This window comes from Anser anser, assembly GCF_964211835.1.
Source record: "Anser anser genome assembly, chromosome: 5".
NCBI classification, from domain to species: domain Eukaryota; kingdom Metazoa; phylum Chordata; class Aves; order Anseriformes; family Anatidae; genus Anser; species Anser anser.
Genome location: NC_139725.1, coordinates 61,871,799 through 61,896,468, shown reverse-complemented (window position 1 = coordinate 61,896,468; position 24,670 = coordinate 61,871,799). Strand labels below are relative to the sequence as shown.

Genomic DNA, 24,670 nt, shown 5'->3' with positions numbered 1-24,670 from the left:
TTGTATTAGAACCCCAAAATATGTGACTTAAGATAGCTTATCATTGTGCTAATGTCCGTATTTTAAAATAAGCTTCCTTATTACTTCTGTAGAAAAAATTGATTATTGCTTCTTAACTAATGGGCCTGGTCAGCCCTTGACTCTGCTGCGTTAAAGAGCAGTTCACTTGAGAGTTCGGCGCATGTTGTATCTGATTGTTATGTAGTGAATCTGATGATTCAAATTTTCCTGTGTGTATTTTGGAATTTTCCGAGCAAGAAGGAGCAGTTCTTTCTTAATCCTTTTTGTAACTTTAACATTTATATAACATTTTTAAAATGCCAGTGTTTTGTTTTGAAGTCAAGTACATTTCTCTTACTGCAGGACAAAGCAGTGACAGTGAAGACCTTCCTGTCCTGGACAGTTCCAGTAAATGTACTCCTGTAAAACACATGAACTCTTCCAAACCACAGAAGATTTCTCGATCACCTGCAAGAGTGATGTCACCTCACATCAAAGATGGAGAAAAGGATAAACACAGAGAGAAGCACCACCACCAGAATGCTTCTCCTAGAGTACACAAATGGAGTTTTCAACTCAGTAAGTTGTTGTTTTTTTTGTGGTGGTGGTTTTTTTTAGTATCATCTTAAACAGTGAAGCATAAATTTTGAGGCATAGGATCTTCAATATTTTAGAAAAGCTTCAGCAAAGTCTTCAGAGTGAATGCTTGAATTCCATAGCTGTATTCACTACTATTTCTGTACTTTCCAGCTTTTTTTTTTAATAGACAGAAATTTGATCTCCCCCCCCCACCACCCCACCCCACCCACACACATCACTCACCCCTTCCTCTGCTTGTTGATCCCAGATGATTCGGGGTGATCTTCAGTACATTTTGGGGTTATGAAGCATCTGTACACTGCAGTCCTAACTCTCTCATGGTCCCCCAAGAAGTGAATGTAGTCTGAAATCCCCAGTTTTTGGTGCCATGGTCAAAATATTAAATTAAAGGTCTGGAGTCAATGCTGCTAAAATTGAGGTTGTGATGTGAAGAGGTGGTGATTGGATGAACAGACTGATAAGCAATTATTTGGTGTATTTTATCATGCTTTTGTTTTTCTCACCTGTCATTTAAAAAAAGAAACAGCCTAAAACTAAGGAAGATAAAGAATTTTTTGAGTGTTATTCTTCCCTCCTCCACTGATGCCTTGTTGTTAAAGAAAGGTCTTTCATTAAGAGTGCAAGGATTCTGGAAAGGATAGTTGAATATCTAACTTTTCCTCATGGGCAGCATGACTCTTATTAATGTTGTCTGCCTGATTTAAGTGACTTGGATTAGAGGGAATTTACAAGAATTTTTTTTCTGAAAGAAAAATATGTGAATTCTCATATTCTAAATCAGTCACAGGCCTTTTTGGTGTAGTGTTACGGAAGTGATATCTTTCACACTGCATCTTGTATATTCTGAAAGTTGCATTCATTTTTCTAAGATCACCTTAATGAAGCTTTTATTCCTTTTCTTCCCACTTTTAAGATGAACTGGACAATATGAGCAGCGCTGAAAGGATCTCTTTCTTACAAGAAAAACTACAGGAAATCAGAAAGTACTACATGTCTCTGAAGTCAGAAGTAGCAACCATAGACAGGAGAAGAAAGCGATTAAAAAAGAAAGACAGAGAAGGTAATTTTCAAGTTTGCTTTATGCTTCCCCTGAGATGTTCATTTTCTTGAAAATACAGAATCTGAAGCAACTAAAGTTTGACAGTATTATTTTTTGGGGAAAAAAAAAAATGTTATCTGCTTATTCTGTTCATATATATGTATTTAGAAAGAGCATCTGTGGCTTTTCAGAACTTGAACCTAACAAAAACATTTACTGATTTATTTTTTTTATAATTGTCCATTGAAAATTTGGACTTCCTAGTTGTAAGCATGGTCTGAGTATATCAGTTTCTGTGACATGCCAAATCTTTGAGGTCTTTTTAATATAATAACTACAGAAACCTTCATTCTGATACATACTTGGACAATCTGATGCTGATAGGTTCTGTATATTCAGTGTCTCATACAGGAGCGTCTATGTCATCTGCTTCATCAGACACTGGAATGAGTCCGTCGTCATCTTCTCCTCCCCAAAATGTGCTTGCTGTAGAATGCAGGTGATACACATTTCTCTGCCTTGCCAGCAACTTGCTGCCACGGACTTAAATCCTGAAATTCAACCACAGAAAGCACTCAACTGGTTTGACATTGCCAAGTATACCCTGTACACACTTCCACTGCTGGACTATCTGTTCTACCCTCCTACCCTCCTTTTTTTTGTTGTTTGTTTGTTTGTTTTTTAATTTACTGTTCAGAGAAATTAAGCTCATTGATAACTGAAGGTTTGTAGGCACAATGTGACATGCTTGTCATTGTGTGTTTTTTTGTTTGCTTTTTTTTTTTTTTTGTTAATTCAGAGAAAGGGCACTTATCAAATTTGAAAAGTTATGTCCAATGAAGCATTCAGGTGTTCTAGGGAAATCTTAGAAGAGCAAGTGCACCAAGTAGACATCAGAATATTATCAAAATGAACTGAGAAACTGCTGCACTTTCACCGAGCTGTATGTTAACTCTTGGTGAGTAGTTCCTCTTTGTGGAAGCACTTGCTATACAGAACTGCCAAAGTATGTGTTCAGCAATGTGCCCAGTTTTAAAGATGTAAATGGGACAAAATAAATTGTGAAAGGAAGTGTAGTTGACTGAAAACTACAGTTGTAATAAGTCTTCCACTTTTTATAGGATTTTTGAGCACACAATTATGCAAATATTTTAATGTTTATTAATGTTTACAGTGGAATTGTGAATAGGTTTTCAGTGGACTATCTTATCCCTTGACAAAAATATTTTGTCTTTTTTCTATGTAATTTCAGAGTTTTTATTTTGTTACAAAAAGACAAAAAATGAAATATATAACAACGATGAAGTTATTTAACAAGATTTCTAAAGCTGAAATTTTTGTGTAAAATAAGGTATCTTGCAACTTGTTAAATATATTTATTCAGACATTGGATGTTGTATTTTTATGTATTTTTTAAAATATTAATAAAATTGGAAAAAAAAAATCTAGGTTAGTTCACTCTTTCGGTAAAACATACCTATCAGTTATGGCTCTTACAGGAGGTTTTATCCAGTGGCCATGCCTGTATTAAAAGTGGGTCCGTCGATGTGTCCTCTACAATATAGATCTGTAAGCGGGCATCTGGATTAAACTATGACGTTATTTGGAAACTTTGGCAGTCCTAGTACTTACCTTGTTTTGAGGAACAAAATTTTTTGGGTTGCCCTTAAGATCCTTTGTCACAAGTTCTTGTGTTTGCTATACTGCCGAATGAATTTATATCTCCCGAAGTTGAGATGCAACAATAAAGTAAAGCAACTGTGTCTGCTTTGTCTGTGGATTGTCCCACAGACAGATACATTTTGTAAATAACTCTTCCAAAACCATGTATTTAAAGCAGTTTGCATATACATTATGTATAAAAGTGATTTTTTATCAATTTTTTTATTCATGTTTGTACATTGGAGGGGGTTCTTAACCCCTTTTTCTGTGTTTAATATGCTGTAGAGTAATAACATAGATGCTCTAGACTGTATATCAGGATATTCTGGTTCACACAGCAGAAAGTCAGAACGAAACACTAGTGATGGAGTAGCATTACTAAAATTGATGTTTCTTGAAATCTCATTTTACAACATTTGTCAACTTGTGATTCCGATTCCTTCCATTTTCGCAGAAAATTAAAGAAAAAGTACTCTTGTAAATGCACTTTTTCTGTCTTTTCTTAAGCAAAGCAGAACTCTTTCAATGTAAGATAAATATGGAGCTCACTAGACAGCATTAATAAAGGCTATGTTTTAAACATAGGCTTTAAATTCTATTTTTATTTAAATGATTGTTCTTGTAAATGTCCGGACTTCTCTAAATAGGGAAATTATTCTCCATGAATTGTTGTAAAGGCTCTTTTTTCAAAGTTAGCTTTCACTGTTAACCTCACAGTAGCTGTGAATAAAATAGCAATACTCATTTTAAAGGAAATAACATGGGTCACGGGTTATCAGATTATCTTCCATGATTGGTATTTATAGAAGTAAATTTTAAATTCAGCAAAACAAGATTATATTTTATGCAGATATCTAACCTCTGTCTACATACTGTGTGAAGGTTTAAACAGACATACACACACTCAACATGCATAAATGATGGATGAGCTCTCCGTTTTGGCATTGATATTGACTGTATGTACACGCACTGCTTCTCCTTATCTCTTAGGAATGTTTAAAATAGTGCATGGAAAACTTCCATGAGACATGGAAATCCAGTCTAACAGATTGCTGCTGCTTCACATAAAGAAAACTCTCTTCCCCGTTCCCTCTTTCCACCTGTTTACCTCACACTAGTACTCATCAGAGCCCTGGAATAACAATTAACATTGTTATCCTGAGAGAAAGTTAACCAGCAAGAAAAGGTGGACGAGTTTCTGCCAAGTCACCAGCAAAACCTCTCACGTGTCTCTGGTTTCCTAGTTCTGTCTTTTTGGCAAGAAGTATATCAGTTAGCCATGATTATTCAGTAGATGTTTAAAGTAGTATTTATTAATGTCATAAGAAACTATAGGGAAAAACAGATGAACTATGTAATATGGGACTATGCTGCTCTAAAATCGAAATCAACAAGACCCTAATAGGTCTTTTATTTCTTAACTGTTATAATCCATTCATTTCTATTTTGTTGCCATAAAGCGAACCCCAAACTGCCTTCTAATGCCTTGAGTTAAAGTTCATACTGTTGAGGACACAGTAATTATGATTACACTGAATTGGGATTTTTTTTAACAAGAGATTACATATCATGTTTGCAGGAACAATCAAAAATAAAGCACCCTCTTGGCAGTCTTCCCTGTTCTGCCTTCTAATCTGCAGTTTTTGACAAAATGATACACACTATTTCAAGCTTAGTTAGGAGGTAGCAAAATTGCAAAGGATTAAGGGATCAAACTTAACAAACAACTACTAAAAAGAGCAGGTCTCTTAAGAAAATTCAGACCTTCCCCTCCCACCTACAGCTGATATGAAGAACTTTCAGATTTCTGGCAGACTTATTAGTTTAGATTGTATCAGTAGATAATTCGAAAGTTAGAAAACAAAAATTTTGCATGCAAGGACAAAGGGTAAGAAAAGGTTCACTTCTTTACTTGAGTTTTTACTGTCTTTTCATGAAAGTGTGTACCAACTACATGTATACTACTGAGTTTTTATTTTATCTCTAAGGTGTAAGTTAGGCAACACCCGGTTTAATCTCCTTGTTTCTGGTTCCTCTGTCAGATTGCTTGTGTTCGAGAACCCACTTAATCACTTTGCTTCTGCCTGATCTGTTCGAAGATGTCGGAACAAAATAACAAAGCCTTATTTCAACAGAAGTCAAACAGACTTACAGTAATAACTGGAAGTAAAAGCACGAGCAAATAAAAGCGTGTATCTTCATGAAACATAATGCATTTGACTTTCACAAGGAGCAGCAAAGACCTTTAATTTGAAGGACGGCAGTAGAGGAGAAAAAGTGAAATCAGTTGCTCGTTTTGAGGTATTTTGTACAAGTTCCACTGAGATTCTAAATTTATTTTAATACATCGTAATAGATTAATGTAGGCAGCAGTTTTTGAAGTGGATTCATATTCTTATTTTACGTGGTAATGGATACCAGAATTACACAGAATGTTTTTGGTGTAGAGCTGGATGGAGAAGTGGGATCTTAGGATTCTCAGCTTGTGTCTCAGTCAGACTATCCACTCGACAGTGCCTTCTTTCTCCAGATAGGTTTGTCAAGAAGATGGCATTTCACACAGAAAAGTCAATGTTAAATTCTTCCAGTGAAATGTTCTTTTCCCTGTTAAAAATGCTCTTGGATATCTGAGGTGGTCAAATGAGTTTTCTGGGCAGCATTTACTGGAATTCTTTTACAGCAGTAAGTCTAAGAAACGCTGTTGTGCTCTTTTTTAAGAGCATGTTTGGTTTGATCACTTGAAACAAATCTGACAGTTGGACTAGAAGACTGATTCACAAGTTGAAACAGAAAATGAGTGCGTTAAAAGTATGTTGAGCTGTTTATTTCACTGTGCCCTTGTGTTTTGCAGATATTGTGCACTAAAACCTTGTTTATTTTTAGTTCTCTGTACTTGGAATTTTATTATTTGCTACAATGTGGAGGATAAAGACTACCTCTGAAGATGTAAAACACGACAGAGCAGTGTAACCAATGGGGATGTTGCCAGAGACTGACTCACTTTAATTCCAGGGCTTAGGGAAAAAAAAAAAAAAAAACTTTTTATAATTAGCTCACACTCCTACCAAGCTGTTGCCCTCAATTTTGGGGAAAATCTGTCATTCTACCATGTTGTCTTCCTACAGCCTGATGACAAATACTCACTGCACTGTCATTTAAAGAGAGCTGTAAAGATAAGACAATCTTAATTATGAAAGCAGACCACTTCTCAACCTTTCTAAGAATAGGACTTTTCTGGCTTCCTCCTTGTTTTGAATTATCTCACCCCTTTTTATGCTGTTATTCCTCCTGCTTCCCGTTTTCAGAGATCCTACTTTCTGTTTTGGAGTGGGACTGTGCTGGTTGGTTCTGCTTTAGGTCTCCAACTGCCTGCTATTTATATTAGTACTACCATTACGCTGTTGCTTGTCCTATAGTAATAGCTTTTGAAGGTGAAAAAGTGTCCTGGTTTTATGCTATTTGGCTTTAATTTACCAATACAGCTCATACATTGTGACAAAAAAGCAAGTACTGTGACTGTTACTTACTTTCTCTATATTTCGTTGTTTGCCAGCAAAGAAAATCGGAACTAGAGCTCCATTACAGCTGTGAAAACCTGCAGGATGTTTATCAGCAGTGCATTTGCTTAACTCACATTGTGAGCCTTGTTCTCAATAGACACAATTATTATGTGTTATTGGCTCCGTCTCCCTATTTCCCTGGTTTTCAGAGTAGCCCAGCAATATTTCCATTCCAGCCCTGTCAGTTTCTTCAGCTATTTCTAAACCACTCTGTTTCTAATCCCTCATCTGGGTACAGCTTGACCTAATTTGCCACAATCCTGCCAGCTATGCCAGTTACATAAGGAGGGGCAAGATGTGGAATTTGTATGAAATACATTGTTTGTTTCGCACAAGGGTGATTATTTCTTTTTTTAACAAGCCACTTGTTTACATCTATGGCCAGCTTAAAACCGTATCTCTTGATGCTCATTCATTTTGTGAAAATTACTTCCTCTAGGGATTGGTAAGGTTTAAAGCTATTTTTGAAGAAGAAAAAAAACCAGCTTGATTCCTTCTGCTTACACTCAGCATAGAGGAGTGGGGGGGGAAACTATCTCAGCAGCTTCCTTTCATGTGGGGTACAGCTTTTCATAGTGCAGCCTCTGATGGTCTTCTCTGTCTGCCTACGTCAGGCCCAGTCTCTTAAAACTGATATTTATTACGCTGTTCATTCTTTTCCCTTTCAGTTTATTGCCCTGTACACCCAGCTGCTCTGCCTGTGCTGCCTTTCCCTGCTCCCTGCTCTGCCCTGGGGCAAGGCCACCGCACTCTGTCACCTGCAGCATCTCTCTGCCCTCCTCCCTACGTCTCTTGAAGGCAATAAAAAGCAGTATGAATGTATTTTTATTATGCTTTTCCTCACGTACTGACTGCAGGACCTTTCCCCTGCACAGGGAGGCCCCGCCGGCCTGCAGCGCCTCTCAGGCTCCACACGCATGAGGGGCCAGTTATCAGCAGGGCTCCCGCCCTTCCCTCAGCCTTGCCATCGCCTCAGCTCCTGCCAAGGTGGTGTTTCAAGGCCTAAATGGAGGTGCAGGAGCTCAGATGCGGTGGCTGAGGCAGCTTTAACCATGGCTAAGGCGGCTTCAACCACTGCCTCCGAGATCAAACTGCCCTGAGGCGGGCGGGAGAGCCCGCCATGGCGCTCCAACCTCCCGCCTGCTTCCCGCAGGGCAGAGGCGCTTTTTCCTGAAGAGATAAGCAGGCCCCGCTGTGCAAACATGGTTGGAGAGGCAGCCAACACCCCTTTCCTTACCGATAAGGTGGTTACAGTGCGCCCTGTGGCTGAGGAGGCTTGAAATCCTGTCAGCAGTGGCTCCTGGAGTGTCCCTGGAGCCACAGCGCGCACAAATCCATCACACGCTTGGGCAGAAAGTGAGGAAAATGGGTGTTTAATTCCATACCCCAGTAAGGGCAGGATCTGTCAAAGAGAGAAACAGCCACCTACTGGATTTCTGCTTTGATTATTTAAAATTCAGATATTCTCCCCTTCACATTACATAAAGAAATGACAGTATAGCAAGTATGCTACCTTAGTAAATATTTACACAGTAAACCCAGCTCCCTCAGCATTCCTCTCACTTTCCCTTAGAGAGGACCCAAGTTACAGAATAATAATAAAAAACCAGCCATGGTCAGTTCAAGCATTGTGTGATATTATCCATGAGGGTAGTCAAGCACTGGAACAGGTGTCCTAGAGGTGGCTGATGTGCTGTGGGTGTCAGGGTTCAAAGGACCTTTGGACAATGCCCTCAGTAACACACTTTAACTTTTGGCTAGGCCTGAAGCGATCAGACAGTCGGACTTGATGATTGTTGCAGGTCCCTTCCAACTGAATTCTGTATTTTTTGCAAATGTAGACCCTTGAAGAGCAATTAGTGTGTTTCTTGTGTCTTTCAGTTGCATCTGTTTCTATATTTGAGACATCTTGAGCAAACAGACTCACCCATCCTTTTACAGTCCTAGTCCTGAACTACAAAAGCTTGAATGCTGCCTGCTCTATTTAAAGAAAGAAGAACCAAACACCAAAAGGCTAAGGAATATGATGTTAAGGTGAAATATAATTTTTTTAAATCATGATATTTAGTAGAACTGTAATGATTTAGAATCCTTTTAACACTGTCTTGAAAATGTGGGTATAAACACAGTGTAATTTAAGTGTCAGATTTACAGATTTTACAAATTGGGCCAGACTCATTCAATAAATTGGGAGCCGAACTGAATGGCCTCCCCAAGATTGGAACGAGATCCCTCAAGTACTGTGTGCTGACTTCCTAACCTAGCTAACAGAAAATGCTGAGAAGAATTGTTGCTTAAACCCCATTTCTCTGAGTTTCAGTATTTAAGAGTAGAGAGGAATGCCTCCGTGCACTGAAGTCACAGCCACACTCCTCTTGGCATTATTGTTTAGCCCCCACTTTTCTTACAAAAGATTGCTTTTGCATCCTTTGCCTCCCTTCCAGCTAAGAGCTCAAGCACTCAGTGGGGGTTACAGAAATTAGGACTTTGCTCCCATCCCTGAAAGAACCCAAGGACCCGCTATTATAATCTTCCAGATGATTGATCTGATCACTCTGCCAGTACCGCTGTTGTACAGGGCACTCTGCAGCAAGGCTCTTATTTGACCTTTCGTGTTGAAATTGTTCCATTCTGTGTGGGCTGACTAGTAATTGCATGATTTTCTAGCCTTTTGGTTCAACACTCATCTAAAGAGGAAGGACCTGTGTTCCTATCTGTGCTGCAATGAATGTCGCCTCCAAAGGAGTGTCCATTCACCAGCCCAGTCTCATCAAATCACTTTTAGGCAGACTACTCAGCTGTTGCCTTCTGTCCCCTCCCATCTCCACTCTGGCTCCTTTTTTCAGTTTTCTCAGTACTCCCTCCTCAGCACCGCTCCATTTTTCATCCTTTCTCCTCCTTCCACCAGGATTGTTTCCATTCCTGCACTTAAACTAACATGCTTTGTCACGGTGATTCACTTACCCTCCACACTGCACCTTACCTTTACTCTTGCTGCCTTTCAGTTGGGAGCTCAGGTAGGAACCAGAGACTATGCTGTAGTCTCTTTTTTTTATTATTATTATTATTCTGATTTAGGCTGTGCATGTCACTATCCTGTGCAGAGCTGAAGCTCTTCAAAAGGAGGGATGGAGAATATATGTGATTAAGCTATGTCATGGAGGTTTAAATACTCTGCTGGGAGAGAAAACGTGGATTAAGTTCCCACCAGCAGAAACAGGATCTCTGCTCATTGCACTTAATCACTGGGATAGCTGAAAAACCTGCACCTATCATCCATATGCAGTAGGCAAGCCCCAAAAATGCATATCAGATAATCTTGCTGGCAGAATCCTACCACATTTAGGTACAAGATAAATACCAGTGCTATCAGAAGCTAGGCAGTTAGATATATGACTAGCGATACACTTTATCATTACACACAGAAGTGTATTGCAATTCAGTGGGCATTTTGTGAAAACCAAAGGAGACAACTGCTAGAAATCTAGCCTTTTTTTTTTTTTTTAAATGTTTGTCCCTTTGAATATCTTCCTCTTTAAGAGAGGCTTGGGAGGTACAATACCAAAAGTAATTTAAATGAACTGTTAGTTAATTATACTTCAATTTAATTCTATCCTTTAAAGACTAACACATGGTTAAATCCAAAGGTAAGGCTTTGAGTCAGCAAATCTGTAACCGTTGCAGCAGCTCATCTTCAGGTTATGAGGTTCTGACCTGCTAGACGTGATGAAGGAGGTAGGGCAGGACTTGTTCCCTTAAATGATAAACTGTTGATTATGAGAAAAAATTTTAACCTGGCTTGCCTTTGTAGACATTCCCAGCCTTCGCTGTAGGTATCTGTCCAGGCACTCCTGAAATACTGATTTTGTCTTTGCAGCTTTTTGAGAAGAGTACTGGCAGCAACCTGGTACCGAGGAGGAAAGAACAGCTACAGCCCTTTGCTAATACACGATAATAAATACATGCATAATGAAAAACATGTTACTAAAATGTATGCAAGACACTGAAACAGAGTGACTCTTTTAGTGTTGTGGATCATTCTCAAGCCACAAACCCAGTTGACAAAGGCTTACGGGATACCATTTTCTGAATAACATCATTTAAGCTGTTTGTCAGGTAATGCTGCCTCACCAAGGGAGCAAAGGGAAGTCAAAGTTCAGCAAAACAAAGTAACCTTTTAAGAAAATTTTCACTGTTGCTCTGTGCGCACCACCCCAGTGGCTTAGTTACATTGATGCACTTTATTTCCAAGCTAAAATATATTTGTATCATCATCCTTGGGTCCAGATACCTGGATTGAAAGAGGTGGAAGCACTGCAACATCCACTAAAGGAACCGCAGTCGGTATAAGCATACTGTTCCTGCTGCAGTCAGTTTTTATCCAGGCAGGATCATTTCAGGGTAGCAGCTATCAACAAAACGTTCAATCAGCGACACTTTAATCCACTGTTTGCTTAGGGAGCATGGGGAGGGCGAGGCAGGGAGAACTGGTGCCTGACTAGATTTTAAAAATGCATGTTTTCCCTGGATAACAGGGAGTTAAGGTGGCTTTAAAACTGGAGTCCAAGGAAACTGGGGAACCTGAAAGTAATTTATTAATTAAGTCTCTCTAATACTTGCCTAACCTTTAGTACAATAAATCTGTCTTAACAAATATTTACACATCTTCCTACCCCCAAAACCTGAAACACGAGGGAAAAAATATGTATTTTTTTAATCCTCCTCACTTTTTTTTAACCCTCCTCACTTCAGCCTCAAGGAAATTTGCCCAAAAGATACGAACATCCTCCAGTCCCATCACTTAAACTCTTAAATCACTCTTCCGAGTAAGTGTCCTCCTTCCACACTAAAATGCAAGGAGAAAATGGAATAATTTCAATTATGTTACCTTAAGTCTTTTTGTTAGACATTTAAAGGAAAGCCTTAAATATTTAAGATGGATACATTGCTTCTAAGGGCCATAGCATTTATCATCTAAGTATAGCAAGCAATCTGGATGTTATTAGTCTGTTATTCCTTTGAAAAAACCTGGACTTTCCAGTCTTGCTGCCTTATTTGGGCTATTTTTCAGCCTTTACCATTTTAGAATTAGCTGTTAGCCATCTCCAAGGTAACAAGGCATGGGCTATGTAGGAAAAAGCAGTGATGTGGATACTACAAAACACGTCAGTGAGAATATACGAGCATATTTGTTTCCTCCACCTTTGAAAGGCATACAAACAGATCTCTGTGGAGAGCTGGAGCAGCTTTAAACAGCAGCAAGCAGAGCAGTGTCCAGTGGAAGGGGCAGGTGTACTGTGCTGCAGTCAGTGCCCAGTAATCCACAGCCTGGACAGCTGAGAGTTATAGTAGTAAAGAAAATTATACATAATTTCCTGCCTTTCTTTTTTTTGTTTTCAAACTGCTGATGGAATTCAAAACCTACAGACAAGCCAACAACAACAAAAAAGCACGCAGGCAGGCCTCCTGCCATTTCTGTTCCTTGCTGTTGCCTATAGAAGAAGAGCTATTTCACGTCAGCTGCCAGGTTCTGTGTCAGTCTTCATTGTTTGATATCTCAACGTATATACTAATTCTGACATTCGTTTCCATTTGTCACTGTGTTTTATTGCTTAAAACTAAAGCAAAATGTGCTTGCTAGCTATCAGGACGTTACAGTGGTTACTGACGAAAGTGCACTCTATTTTTTCTCTATTCTGTACTCCAGAACGCAGCTATTTGATAACGAAACAGGAATGAGCTGTCATTCGACTGTACTAACAGTCTGACTACAGAATCTCAGCTATCAGGAGCCTGTCAATGGAGCACAGTTTTTTTCCCAAACCAAAACCACATCATCAGAACAGCCTTCACAGACTCCTCTGTACGCATCCAGCAGCAAAAGAGGCACCATCCTGTGCTTACCTTGTACTTCAGTTGCGTGAATGCCACCGGAGTGGAGCAACCTGCCAGCAAGCTCAGTGCTCGGAGTACACCACACCTGCATCAGGCAACGAAGCCAGTTTTACAGGACCCCCGGGGCTTCCCAGAGGGAAACGAGGAGAGCACAGAAGCTGCCTTGGGCACAGGTGCTGCTAATGACACGCTCATGTTGCTTGTCAAGGAACGAGCTGGTGAAACAGGAGGCAAACATAACCTAGGGATAAGCTGGCAAAGCATCCCTGCCTACCTGAGCTCATTAGTTGCAGCAGTTGACTGCCATTTGCAATAACCCTCGGCTCCATGCTCTAATAATCACCAGCCAGCGCTCCAGGAGACTCCGAATGATCACAGGGCTCTGAGAGGGCGGCTGGTAATGAAACAACCGAGTTCTTCCTGAGTTAAGAGATATAACGCATCCACAAATACCTCCCTGCTGAAACGAAGTTATCAATCTGGTTATCTATCAGCAGCTTCAAGCAGCAACGAATGAACGAGACTCCGTGAGAGAGGATGAGGAATAAGGCTGCAAACGAAATGCGGCTCCCAAGCAGCGTCCTAAAAAGTGTCTTTGGAAAGAACATACATACAATCATATGAGTTCATTCATTTTACTTGAATTAAATAAAAAAGTGCATTTCCATATTACACTTTTATTTTGCCTCTGAATCAGTCCTAACAGAAGAAATGCAACTTTCCCAACCCCCCCAAATTTAAACATACCAGTCTGCAGGCCCTGAAAGAGGTTGTATTAGTATTATGTTGTTGTAGAGTGAAAAGGACCTCTGAAGCAGACTCCATTGCCAGCCAACACTTGCTAACTTCACGCGTAACCCTTCATGGTTTCCACTTTCCAAACAGCACCTAGAACTCTCTTCGGAGTTGCTGGACATGCAACTTGACAGTAGAAAATCCGAAATGTGTTCCTGCCCAACGAACACTGGCACTGCTTACAAAGTCTGAACAGAGGGCTCTTGTCTAACGAGGCTGGCCAAGCAGTCCTGCTTTAGCTGCCAGAGCTTCGTTCTGCTGAATATGATACTCCTGGAATCTCATGGAGATCCTCTGTGTCATTTTTAAATACTTCTGTAGGCAGTGGTCTGAGCAAGTCATCTGAAGGAAAAGGAAAAGAGAAGGCTTCAAACAGCAAGTCAAACACCTCCCCAAACAGGACCCAGAATACAATCATCTACAGGGATGTAAGGTTCGGTGAGTGCATCTCATGCCTGTGTTTAGTCTCAAGCTGAGGACCTAACTGGTCACGGTCTCTCTGTGCAGTAGAAAACAGTAAGTTTAGCTTTCAAGGAATGCCTGAAATGTCTTTTAATACTCATTCTTAATAAAACATCTTAGATCTAGGAGATATTACCATTTCATCCTTGGACCACTCTTGTGAGACTTAAGTATATAAAACATTTTATTCTGCAGTAAATACTAAATCTATTTTTCTGTTGTTGTTTTCCCTTTTCCTGAATTTGGTTTTACAAACCCCTATTTTTGACAGCCAAGTATGGTGCGGTGTGTTAGCTCAGTTTAACCTTTTTTTTTGATCTTGTTCCTTTTAGCTTTATCATTCTTCTTGTACCTGCTTGGTTAACCTTCACAGAAGCAACCAGAAACCCTCTGAAGCTCTGTCAGCCAGCTAGCTGGACAGGGACAGTAATAACAAAGCCCATTCCACTGGTACTGTTATTTATTTTTTCCCCTTTCTCTAATTGTAGAGAAAAAGCTATGAAATCTATTCCTGAGCTCCAGTTCTACCAATCAGATATTCTGTGTCATGGTTGCAAACCTTGCTCTCACTGTCAAAGTCAACAAGCTCAGATAAAAAGGAAAGACGACCTCTTTGCATGCTTACTAGAAAATCAGAAATTGCTTTGATTCTGCTCAGTATAAAGGGATGTGAAAAGCAGAGGGGCTGGAAGCGAATGAGACAAAGAACCTGCAACTAAACACCCTCTCAGTTCCACTCTTCTCTCTCTGCCTGACCTGGCACCAGTTAGAGCAAAACCTGCTAAGCAGGAGTTAAGTCTGACTAGGAAACAAACGCTGCTGAATTCTGGAACTACCCCAAGCCACATCTTCCCGAGGGCGTGGTATTTGTGATAGGGTGCCTGGGGAAGTCTGGACTTGCACTGGAGACTGCTGTAAGGAAAGAGGTCAGGAGCTGCTTTAACAAACGCAGAATCTCAAAGGAAATTCACGGAGGTATTTGTCTTAACTATTCAATAAGAAACTACAACTTGAAATAGGACATTAGGATTAGATCAGACCAGTGACCCATCTAGACCAGTCTGCTGTTTCCAGCAGGGGTCACAGCCAGACGCTTAGCAAGAAAATCCATAACAGATAAGTATCGAACAAGCTCCCCTTCTGAATGTTTCTTCCTAGCCTCCACTCTTAAACAGATGGCTCTTCTACAGCCAAACACGGCTCCTTTGCAGATCATAGAAGGGGAAGCAAAAAACAGATGATCAGAAGCTAAGAATATATTTTTTCGGATGAGCTAAACAACCTTTACAATTAATTCCTCTCCAACAAGCATTCTTTGGTTTTGAATCCAGGTCTTTAACAAAAGATGATACGAACCCGTATTTTTCAAAGAAATCTTTGTAACTCTTTAGCAAAAAAAAAGAGCTTCAATCTTCTAGTAGAAATCAAATGCCATCCCCCCCCAAAAAAGAGGTTGTGCCCCTAACACTTCTGTCATGTCTCATACAATTCAAAGCAATTCCAAATGAGCTGGTAAAAGACAGTGACAAGACCTTACTCAGAACTACTCTGATCACCTGTAATCAAGAAAAATTCCACTAAAGCAGACACTGAGATCAGGGTAACAAGAAATGTGTCTTGGAAAGCTAGGAGAGCTTCGCTTAGTGCAGCAAAACAAAAGCTGGAAGGAGCCATGATTTTTGCCTGCACCGAGGGGCAGCTGTTAAACTGATTATTAGACTTGTAACCAGCTTAATTAGGAAATGCTGGAACAGCCTCCCAACAGGAGAGAAAAGGTAGAAAACACACAACTCATTTTATCCAGAGCCTAATCTTTTTTGCAGGTGACTCTATGACGGAGCTCCCTGCAATGCAGAGAACTGGATTAAGCAGCCAGAGTTCTGAAGGCCTGCGTTTCTTCGACTCTACAATGCAGCAAACGCGGGTAGGATTCTGCCTGTGGGGAAACGGGTGCAGACTGCAGAGGCAAGCAACTTCCACGCCCCTAAAGCTATCATCCATCGGCACAAGAACTTCCTCTGATAGCTCAGAGGATAAAATGCACTGAACTGCACGAAGCAGCCACTGCTCACAGTGAGACCAGGAAGGTTGCCTCTGCGTACATACACTGAAGAGAAGACAAGGACAAAACGTAAAGAGGCCCTGGTTCATTATTTGTGTGTAGCTGATGACGCAACACATGGAAAGCATTTGGCTTTTTCTTTTTGTTTGTTTTGGCTTTTTTTTTTTTTCCTACAGCAGACCGTTAGGGTGCAAAGAAATATTGTTATCACCTTTGGACGTGTTTACAAAAGCAAAGCTACAAACTATTTCCTTTCCTTCCACTAGCACGCTTCCTTTCTCACTTGGAAGCTGCACGCCACAACACCTACACTCCTCCAAAGACTGCTAGCTTGCTTTTTAGCTAGTTGAAAGATCAAAACCTTCTAAATTACTTTTGAAACTTGAACATTAAACAGCAATTCTACCAAAAGGTAATTAAAATCATAGGAAACATTTACATACCTCTTCTGGTTTAACCTCTCTGCTAGTGAAATCCTTTACACAGTCTAGGAAGCAGTTTTCTGTAATTTTATTGTATGTTCCCAGGAACTCCTTGAACTACAAATAAAAATTGAACACACAATGAGTGTTTAAAAAAAAAATCTACATCAATTTTTCTTGCACACAGCTTCACGAGCCATCTGGTGACATTAAGATTTAAATGACAAGTCACTAGAAAAGATCTTACTGTCAGTCATTAGATTCGGCACAAACTGTTGTTAGTGCTCAAATAAATCAGATGTTACGCAGTGTCAGTGGTCAGACGTTTAAACGTTGGTTGTTACAGAACAGATCTCATCTCAGAAGACAACTGAAAGAACCTTGTCTCCTTCTCCAGGCCCTGTGACTTTTACTCTGTGTGACAAAGCAACACAAGACCTTCAAAGCCACTGCTCGTGAATACAGCATCTTACCTGCTTGATCTGATCAGATTCAGATATTTGTCCAGCCATATTCTACTGCCTGCGATTCAGTCACCTGTTCTGAAGACAGAAGTTGAGTTTGACATGAGAAGCACACATCCCGACTGCAGCATCTTACAACAGAATGGAATTTTAAACGTTCCCGAAATGTATTTACACGCAACGTTGCTAGCAAACTTTCAAGCCATCCACTTGAAGGAAAGTTATCTCCTCGAGACATATTCAAGTTAAAAGAACATCCAAGATAATTCCAGATACTGAATCTTCACAGATTCACCTCGAACTGCTGTCCTTTAAACACTTTTAAAGCATTTCAAACAGTTAGTGACGATGCAGGGAAGAGAAAAAAATCATAAATGTTTTCAAACACAAAGTAAAAGTGGAGTGGGGGAGAAGCAAGCAATAACATTATCTAGCCTTGTAATTTCAGTGACTTTAGATGTCATTTGTGACAACTGTAAGGAAAAGTATAAAACTGTAACAACTCTGAGTAGGTCGGCATGGATCAGAGAAGCAGACGAACTGCTTCTGTGCAGCTGCGTTCTCACCAAACCCTTTAACCAGAGCAAACGTGCTGGTCTTTTATACAGCAAGTTAAATGCAGGAAATCATACAGGAATGAGAACAGCCTTAAATGAAAACTAACAAATTAAAATGGAAGAGTGAGAAGCCAGGGATGCAAGAATTTAAGCAAGCATCCTTACGGAATGCCCACATTCCTAATTCAACACCGTAAACAAGTTAAGGCTTGAAAGTGAACCTCCAGGCTTCCTGGAATAGTGAAACCTAGTCTTCGTTTTCCTTACTTTACAAATTATCCAAGCCCTGTCACAGATGATAATGAAAGTTAATATTACACCTTGAAGAGAACAAGCTCCTTCAATTTTATTTGCATTAACCAGCGGAAGAAAAATTAGTACCAAAGTGTAATTTGTGAAAAAAGTTCATCTAGCCCTGTAGCAAGGGCAACTTGTGATTATTCTTGCATTATGCGTTGTCAAATTTTGAGCCAGACGTCCACGTTTTAGAAAGCTTAAACTATTCCAGTCCCTCAGCAGGGGCAAGGGAGACGGTAAGCAAGCCTTCTGAAGGAGCACAAAAAGACAAAACTTCTACAAGAGAAAGAAAACCAAGCAACTAAACAGCGCTATGGAGCTCTTGCAAGCATGCAGTCTCCCTCCCCCTCCCAGTAGCGGAATAATTATTATGTTTGCCTGTTAAAAGTCCACTTTATCACTACATAGGAAGTATGTGGTGATAGAATTCAGGGACTGAAGATAAGGAACGCACATGAATTTTGGATTTAAGATACCTGTCCCCATGACCAAGAATTACCATGGACAGATAAACTACACAGGCTATTCTTTTAAAAAGAACCTGCAAAATAAAGTTACTGAGAAGAAACAAAGCTTTACTTGGGTTAATGTAACCTCTAACTTGTTTTAAGGGAAGAGGACGCGATTGTCATCTGGGACAACTAGTGAAAATGGATGGCATCTCCACTCTCTCATTTCTCAGTCTGTTACTAGAAAAAAAAAATAAACAGAGACAATTCTGGCAAGTCACTTTAAGGAGATTATTAAACAGGCAACTAAAACACACTGAGAACAGAGAAGACTTTTGTCCTCTCCCAAGCACAGAGAGCGAAAAGCTTCAGCTCCTGTCAGTGCCGTTTTCTCACGCTGCGTATTGCTTCACTGTTTGTTTATAACAAACCTGATCTTTTGTTCTTCTGTCACCGCTTTGGCAAGCTTAAAGTTCCACCAAGCTGTCACACTTGGGAAACAGCTCTGATTCGAAGCAGCCCAATGGCACTATCTGATTGTAAATGTCTGAAGCACTAGTCCCTCTACAGGTGTTTTACACTTTCTACACCGCAGACAGTGGAATTGTATGGCTGTAGTGCACTTCTTCAGCATAGCTACAAATTACAGGCAGTTCCCTTAACATCTAAAAATGTGCTGCCTGCGTATTTCCAGAAATGTGCAGATCTGGTTTATTCTTAAAGGACGTTAAATGCATCATTTCAAGTTCTCCCGTTGTTTGTTCCTTTCCCCCTCCAGCCTGTGAAACACCAAAAAAGCCATCCCAGAGCCCAGTGAAGGGCTGGCACCTTAACTAACCTTGCAGCCAGCTTCATACCTAGCTGCCCAAACAGCTCCAGCACGCCTCAGGTTTAAGCCCACGTAGCCTGCACTACTTTCCTCTGGGATAAATGCAATTTCAAAATTCTGCATTGCACTTTTCAACACCTCACACCGAAGGAAGCAGACAGCTCTGAAGGACAGTGGGTGATGGTGTGAGAGGGCCTCACAGTCCGTGTGTTCTGGGTCACGGGGAAAGCAGCAATAGCTGGGGGGTCTCCCTTCTCAAAGGGCCCTGGTGCTCCTCCAGACATGTTTTTACGTACAAGAGAGATGTACTTTGAAAATGAGACTCTCTGAGCCAGATTAACAACTAAGGAGAACTTGGGGTTCAGCCCATTTAAACCTATTCTCCATGAAAGCCAAATCCCAGCTCCCCGCCCTGCTTTAGAACCTGGAAAGCACTCCTAATATTTCCTTCTGCTGCTGCCATGGAGACTTGAAATCAACAGATAGTCACAACTTCTCTTTAAAAAGGTAAAAGTACTTTATTAAACAAAAGCAGCAGTTAGGATAAGGATTGCTAGCCAGTGTGGGTCAATCATCTACCAGGAGCCAGAAATACAGATATCAGAGCTCTCCTAAAATTGCACACGTGGGAGCACGATTTCCCCAGCTGTATCTGCAGACTTTTAGAAGCAGAGGGCTCACAGACACAACTCCTAAATGATAATAACCAAAAGCTGCATTCCAATTATCATTACTGTGCAGCTGAAGAGCCTGCCTCCATTTAACAGCCAGGCATTCCTACACACGAGACGCACGCTGCAAACTCCATTGAGGAACTTGTTTGTTGTTTTTTTTTTCCTTTTTTTTTTCCCCCCCACTGATGTAATGAACATTTGTGCCAATTACCTAATCGTGAGTCAACAGGATCCTTCCCATGGAAACTAAACAAACCCAGCGTTTTGATTTTGATTTTTTTTTTCCCATCAACCTTTTTGCTGGGAGCTGAGCACTACTGGGAAAGGTTGGATGTGGTGCGTAGGGTCACGGTTTAGAGGGTGACATTGGCAGCAGGGGGATGGTTGGACGAGACGATCCCGGAGGGTTTTTCCAACCTTAATGATTCTGGGATTTTACTGAGGGCGAGATCCAAAGACAACGTGAGCGCGGGGCGGGCACCGCACGCACGAGGCTCTAATTTTATTTTTATTCCGCTCTCTTCCCCCTCTAAGCACACAACGCCGCGGAGGCGCCTCGGCACGCGCATAAACGGGACAAAACGGAATAAAACCCCACAAACAGCGGCGGGGCCCTCACAGAGACCCCCTCCACATTCCCCCCCCGTCCCCTCACCTCAACGCTCCCCCCTCCCCCCCTTCCCGCCGCCCGCGCGCACTCACCCGCCCGCCACGAGCCGGCCACGCGGGGAGGGGAGGCACAGCCGCGGGATCCGCCGATTCGCCACCAGGCGCGGCGAATCAGCGAGCGCGGCCCCGCCGCCAGCTTTACCTTCCCGGCCCCGAGCGCGGTGCAGCGCCTTAATGTGTCCTCCTCCCGGAAGTGGGGCGCCATTACGGGCTGCACCGGGCGCTGTTGCCATGGTGACCGGGTGCGGGCTGCGGCCTAGGCCCGGCCGTGCCCTGAGGGCCGCGGGTTGTGCCCGAACCCGCTTTTAGCCTTTATTTCTAGGCGTAAAGCGCCGAGAGCCGCGCTGCGGGAGCCTCATGGACGGGGAAAGCGACTCCAGCGTCAGCCAGGGCTCCTCGGGCAGCCTCACGGCCGGCGACGTGCTCGTCCGCTCCACCAGCGTCCACCGGGAGCAGCCCCTGGGGGCCGGCGGCCGCCCTAAAGCAGTGACGGTTGCTGTGAAGAAGCTTCGCGGAGCGTCTTCCGCCGACCCCGCGGCCCGCGCGGCTTTGGGGAGAGGCGGAACGGCGGCTGCTGCCCCGGCCTCGCTGCCCGGCAGGGCTCCGTGCGGCCGGCCAGCTGGTGCCGTGGCCGGCAGCGCCGCACGAGGTACGGCTGCGGTAGGGACGCTCGGGTTAGCTTTATGACAGAATCCTACTGCATTGGTTCCAGTTAGATGGCTCTTTATAATTTAGGAAGTCATTTCGTCTTCTAGTCCTGTCGACATCAGCATATAGAGGTTGGACTAAGTGATCTCGGAGGTCTCCTCCAACCTAAATGGTTCTGTGATTTCTGCAGCACTTTTTCAAAGGTGGTGTTTGTTTTCACAGATTCACAGATTCACAGATTTCTCTAGGTTGGAAGAGACCTCAAGATCATCGAGTCCAACCTCCGACCTAACACTAAGTACTCCACTAAACCATATCCCTAAGCTCTACATCTAAACGTCTTTTAAAGACCTCCAGGGATGGTGACTCCACCACCTCCCTGGGCAGCCCGTTCCAATGCTTAATAACCCTTTCGGTAAAGAAGTACTTCCTAACATCCAACCTACTTTTCTCAAACTTTTGTAACTATAACCGTGTTTCCCCTGTGGAAGGGGACTCCTGCAGGGTCAGAGCTCCGTGAACTGAGCTCCAGTCCTGACCCTGCATTCAGAGTCTGTAGAGATGAAGCTATCTAATCAGAAAAATCATGACTGTAATCAGACCATCACATTTCGCAAATGCCTTAGGCAGGAAAGGTGTTAGGCAGCATCAGAGGGTAAAACAGTGTGTGTGTGCAGGGACCTAAAGACGAAACTTAATCCAGCTCAACAACTTAACCCAATTCAACCCTACCACCTTGGCACAAACTACATATACTGATGAAGTGTCTGTACCAATGAGTCTTGTGTAGATGAGGTAAACAAAATGAAAAAATGAATTACGTCTTCATCTGTAACTTTTTAAAACTATTTGTGCTAGTATTAACTAAAGCATTCAAATTTCTCTCTTTTTTTCTTTTTTTAATAAAATCATCTTTTTACCTTTTCTTTGTTACAAATTTTATAGTTAAGATGTCACATTCCCAGCATATAAGAAGCTGTAATGATGTACCTTGTACTCCTCAAATTCAAAACTGACGTATACGGTGCTGCTGGATCTAGCCAGCTAGACTATTCTTTTTGTTTCTTTTTTTTTTTTTTTAAGTCAATTACAGTCTTTAGAGTTCAGAAAGGATTTTGTTGTTGTTGTTGGGTTTTTGTTTGTTTGTTTAGGCTTTGGGGGATAAGGGCTCAAGCAGCTCCACCAGATGTTAGTTTCATAGTGCTAGGAAGACAGACTAGTCTGACATTAGTAAAACGTGTACTGTACTCGGTGTCATTCTGTAAGATGTTGATGTATAAGTGTTACTGTCTCTCTAAACAAGTAATTTTCTGTGTTCCTATGATCCTTAGACTTGATTTTTCACTAGTCATTGTTGATTTTTCAGATACTCTGTCTCTTCAATGAGTTTTTAATGTACTGTAGAAGAAGCCTATAATTCAGTTTCACAGAGTCTGTTAACATTTGTAAGTTTCAGGTTGATGACTGTGGTCATTTGTGTTAGGAAAGTCATTATATTTGGGTATTCAACGACACAGAGAAAAGATTGAGATTTGAGTTAGGGGACGATGAGAATGCATTCAAAATTATTGTAACTACAGTAAAGTTGCTTTTATTTTAGGAGTCCAGAGTGCTAAAGGACACCCAGAACATCTTCCTTCAGTAGAAACTGCTGCAGAGCCCCTGTTTGTATCACAAATGGTAAGAAAAGTTACTGTTGCTTCCTGCAATCTTGGAGTAAGAGAGCAGTGTTTTTCTCAAAAAGTTGTAGCTTCTGTAAAAGCTTAGCAGATCTTCATTCTGAAGCATTTGGAGATTTATTTACTGCACTGCTACCCGTTGCATGGTTAATACCCAGGTATGGTTTTAAATGTTAGTGCAATTCCTCCTTTGAAAATGCTGTTGCACATTGCACAATATTTGTTATAAAAACCTAAAGCTTCTTGTTTTGTTTTGTTTTTGTTTTCCTCTTCGTATCATAGGTGTTGAAATGGACATCAGTTTATATGGAACTCTTTAACGCTTATAATTAAAAGATTTTTTTTTTGATTCATTTATTGTATATCCCATACAATGGAGACTTGTCTACAGGGCTTCCATTCAGTAGTGAGCATGCCTGAGGATAAAATTAGTCTGCACTGTGAAAAGATTGCAGCAAGGTCCCTGCATGGCTCAGTAGACTTAGTAAGTTGAATAAAAGTTCTCAAAAGGGTGGTGCAGTACTGTTTTACAATGCAACACCATCAAACACAGTTAAGTAAGAGATTTTCACCTTTCTAAGTTGGCTTTATGACTCCTCAGAGACTCTGATTAATGATGGTTTCCAGTTCAAGGAAATTCATCTCTGTCCCTTCAGTTCCACAGTCAGTGGCACGTGAGATTAGTTCTGTGAGCATGGCTAATCCCGAATTGTTTGAGATTAGGTACATCAGGTACAAAGCCTGAACATACGTAATTCCGCTACTACTTCTTTAGCTATAAATGAGGAAAATACCTTTTTTTTTTTTTTAAAATCTGCACTCAGAATACATACTTTTAATTGTGTTTGTACTTTTTGTTCCTAAAATGTCATGTGAGTTCTTGACTACAAAGCCCACATGGCTCTATGGTAGAGGTAAGCCTTAACGTACCTTGTTCCATGACCAGGTGTTACTGTACTGTGGAATTGCTTATACTTACGTATTCAACAATTCCACCTGCTTGTAAAATTTTGGCTACTGTTACCACAGGCTTTGACGTGTGCTTTTCTGCTCTTTTTGCTTTGAAGGATTATCCTAAAGAAGCTGCAGTACAAGAAAATCGTTCAGTGCTACCAGAAGATAGCAGAAGCCCGAAAGGTGAGACAAGTTGCTGTACTGCGACAGCCCTTTTTTCATAAGAAGATTGATTAGAGGGAAAACAAGCTTTAATTTTATCTTGGATATTCTTCAATATAGAAAATTTTGAGTGCAGATATTCAGAGGTGTCTTTGCTATAAATGAAGGTAATTGTAATTTACATTTTTAAATGTTGCAACCACAAATGCATGTTTTCTGCAAGCAACCTACACTATAAAGAGTATATTTTTAACTGCCTAGGAGGTCTCATTGTCGATGCCTTTCCCTTGGATAAGGGAAATTTCCCTTTGGTTTCTTGGATATCTTTGTCTGGGTAGAGAAAAGGAACAGAAATCGTTACCTCCGTTTAAGGCCAAGAAGCAGTATTTTAGTTTCCTCTTCTATGACTTACAGAGGTAGCATCTGGCTGGCTTATCAGCATGTGTTCTAGCTGGCTAATTAGCAGTAATGAAACAACAAACCTGCTGCACCTTGGGTTATTACCTCTGCTCAACAAACAGTAGATACAGGGGAGACTGCAAACTTTTTAGCATGATTAATAACTATTAAAATATTTTGTTGTTATTCATGATGACTGTGGGAAAATACTTGTTCACAGTTCTAAAATACTGTTTTAATTACATTTATTTCAAGTTGAAATTTGCAGGGTTTTACTGAATGGGTAGTCTGAGCTCAAGCTAACATTTATATAGCAATCTCTTTCACGTTTTACAAAGTTAAGGTAATGTCATTGTCTTTTCCAGAGCATACCAGAATGGGTTTTAGTGATA

At 41.1% G+C, this 24,670-nt stretch overlaps 3 protein-coding genes across 14 annotated transcripts in view; 2 read left to right on the top strand and 1 right to left on the bottom strand.

Annotated features, from left to right (window-relative positions):
- ARID4A (AT-rich interaction domain 4A) overlaps positions 1 to 3,885 on the top strand; it is a 48,547-nt gene extending 44,662 nt beyond the window's left edge. The window contains exons 23-25 of the mRNA XM_083837168.1: positions 364 to 579; positions 1,514 to 1,660; positions 2,039 to 3,885. Coding sequence (XP_083693294.1) covers positions 364 to 579; positions 1,514 to 1,660; positions 2,039 to 2,142 — 467 coding nt within the window. The 3' untranslated portion in view covers positions 2,143 to 3,885. The remainder of the gene's footprint in view (positions 1 to 363; positions 580 to 1,513; positions 1,661 to 2,038) is intronic.
- Positions 3,886 to 13,380: 9,495 nt separating this feature from the next.
- TIMM9 (translocase of inner mitochondrial membrane 9) lies at positions 13,381 to 20,610 on the bottom strand. Of its 2 annotated transcripts, none has more exons than XM_083837174.1 (4): positions 20,470 to 20,610; positions 16,971 to 17,039; positions 16,519 to 16,614; positions 13,381 to 13,893 (listed from the first exon to the last, which is right to left on the bottom strand). In XM_083837174.1, exons 2-4 carry the CDS (start codon positions 17,007 to 17,009, stop codon positions 13,759 to 13,761), a joined length of 270 nt encoding a protein of 89 aa, XP_083693300.1. In that variant the 5' UTR covers positions 17,010 to 17,039; positions 20,470 to 20,610; the 3' UTR covers positions 13,381 to 13,758. The 2 variants fall into 2 exon arrangements, with proteins under 2 accessions (XP_083693300.1, XP_083693301.1); XM_083837175.1 differs by having other exon boundaries at positions 16,971 to 17,034; positions 20,470 to 20,586.
- Positions 20,611 to 20,647: 37 nt separating this feature from the next.
- Positions 20,648 to 24,670, top strand: part of KIAA0586 — a 70,604-nt gene continuing 66,581 nt past the window's right edge. For all 11 annotated transcript variants that reach the window (XR_014584757.1, XR_014584758.1, XR_014584759.1 and 8 more), the window contains exons 1-3: positions 20,648 to 21,085; positions 22,685 to 22,764; positions 23,831 to 23,900. Coding sequence is in view for 4 of the 11 variants with exons in the window: in XM_083837166.1 (XP_083693292.1) it covers positions 20,794 to 21,085; positions 22,685 to 22,764; positions 23,831 to 23,900 (442 nt within the window). In the remaining 7 variants the exon portion in view is untranslated. The remainder of the gene's footprint in view (positions 21,086 to 22,684; positions 22,765 to 23,830; positions 23,901 to 24,670) is intronic.

Excerpts from the sequence above, each read along its gene's own strand:
- TIMM9 (XM_083837174.1), bottom strand. The coding sequence starts at position 17,009 with ATGGCTGGACAAATATCTGAATCTGATCAGATCAAGCAG. Across the intron at positions 16,615-16,970 it reads AATCTGATCAGATCAAGCAG|TTCAAGGAGTTCCTGGGAAC; the intron begins GTAAGATGCTGT and ends TTTTATTTGTAG. Across the intron at positions 13,894-16,518 it reads GAGAGGTTAAACCAGAAGAG|ATGACTTGCTCAGACCACTG; the intron begins GTATGTAAATGT and ends CTTTTCCTTCAG.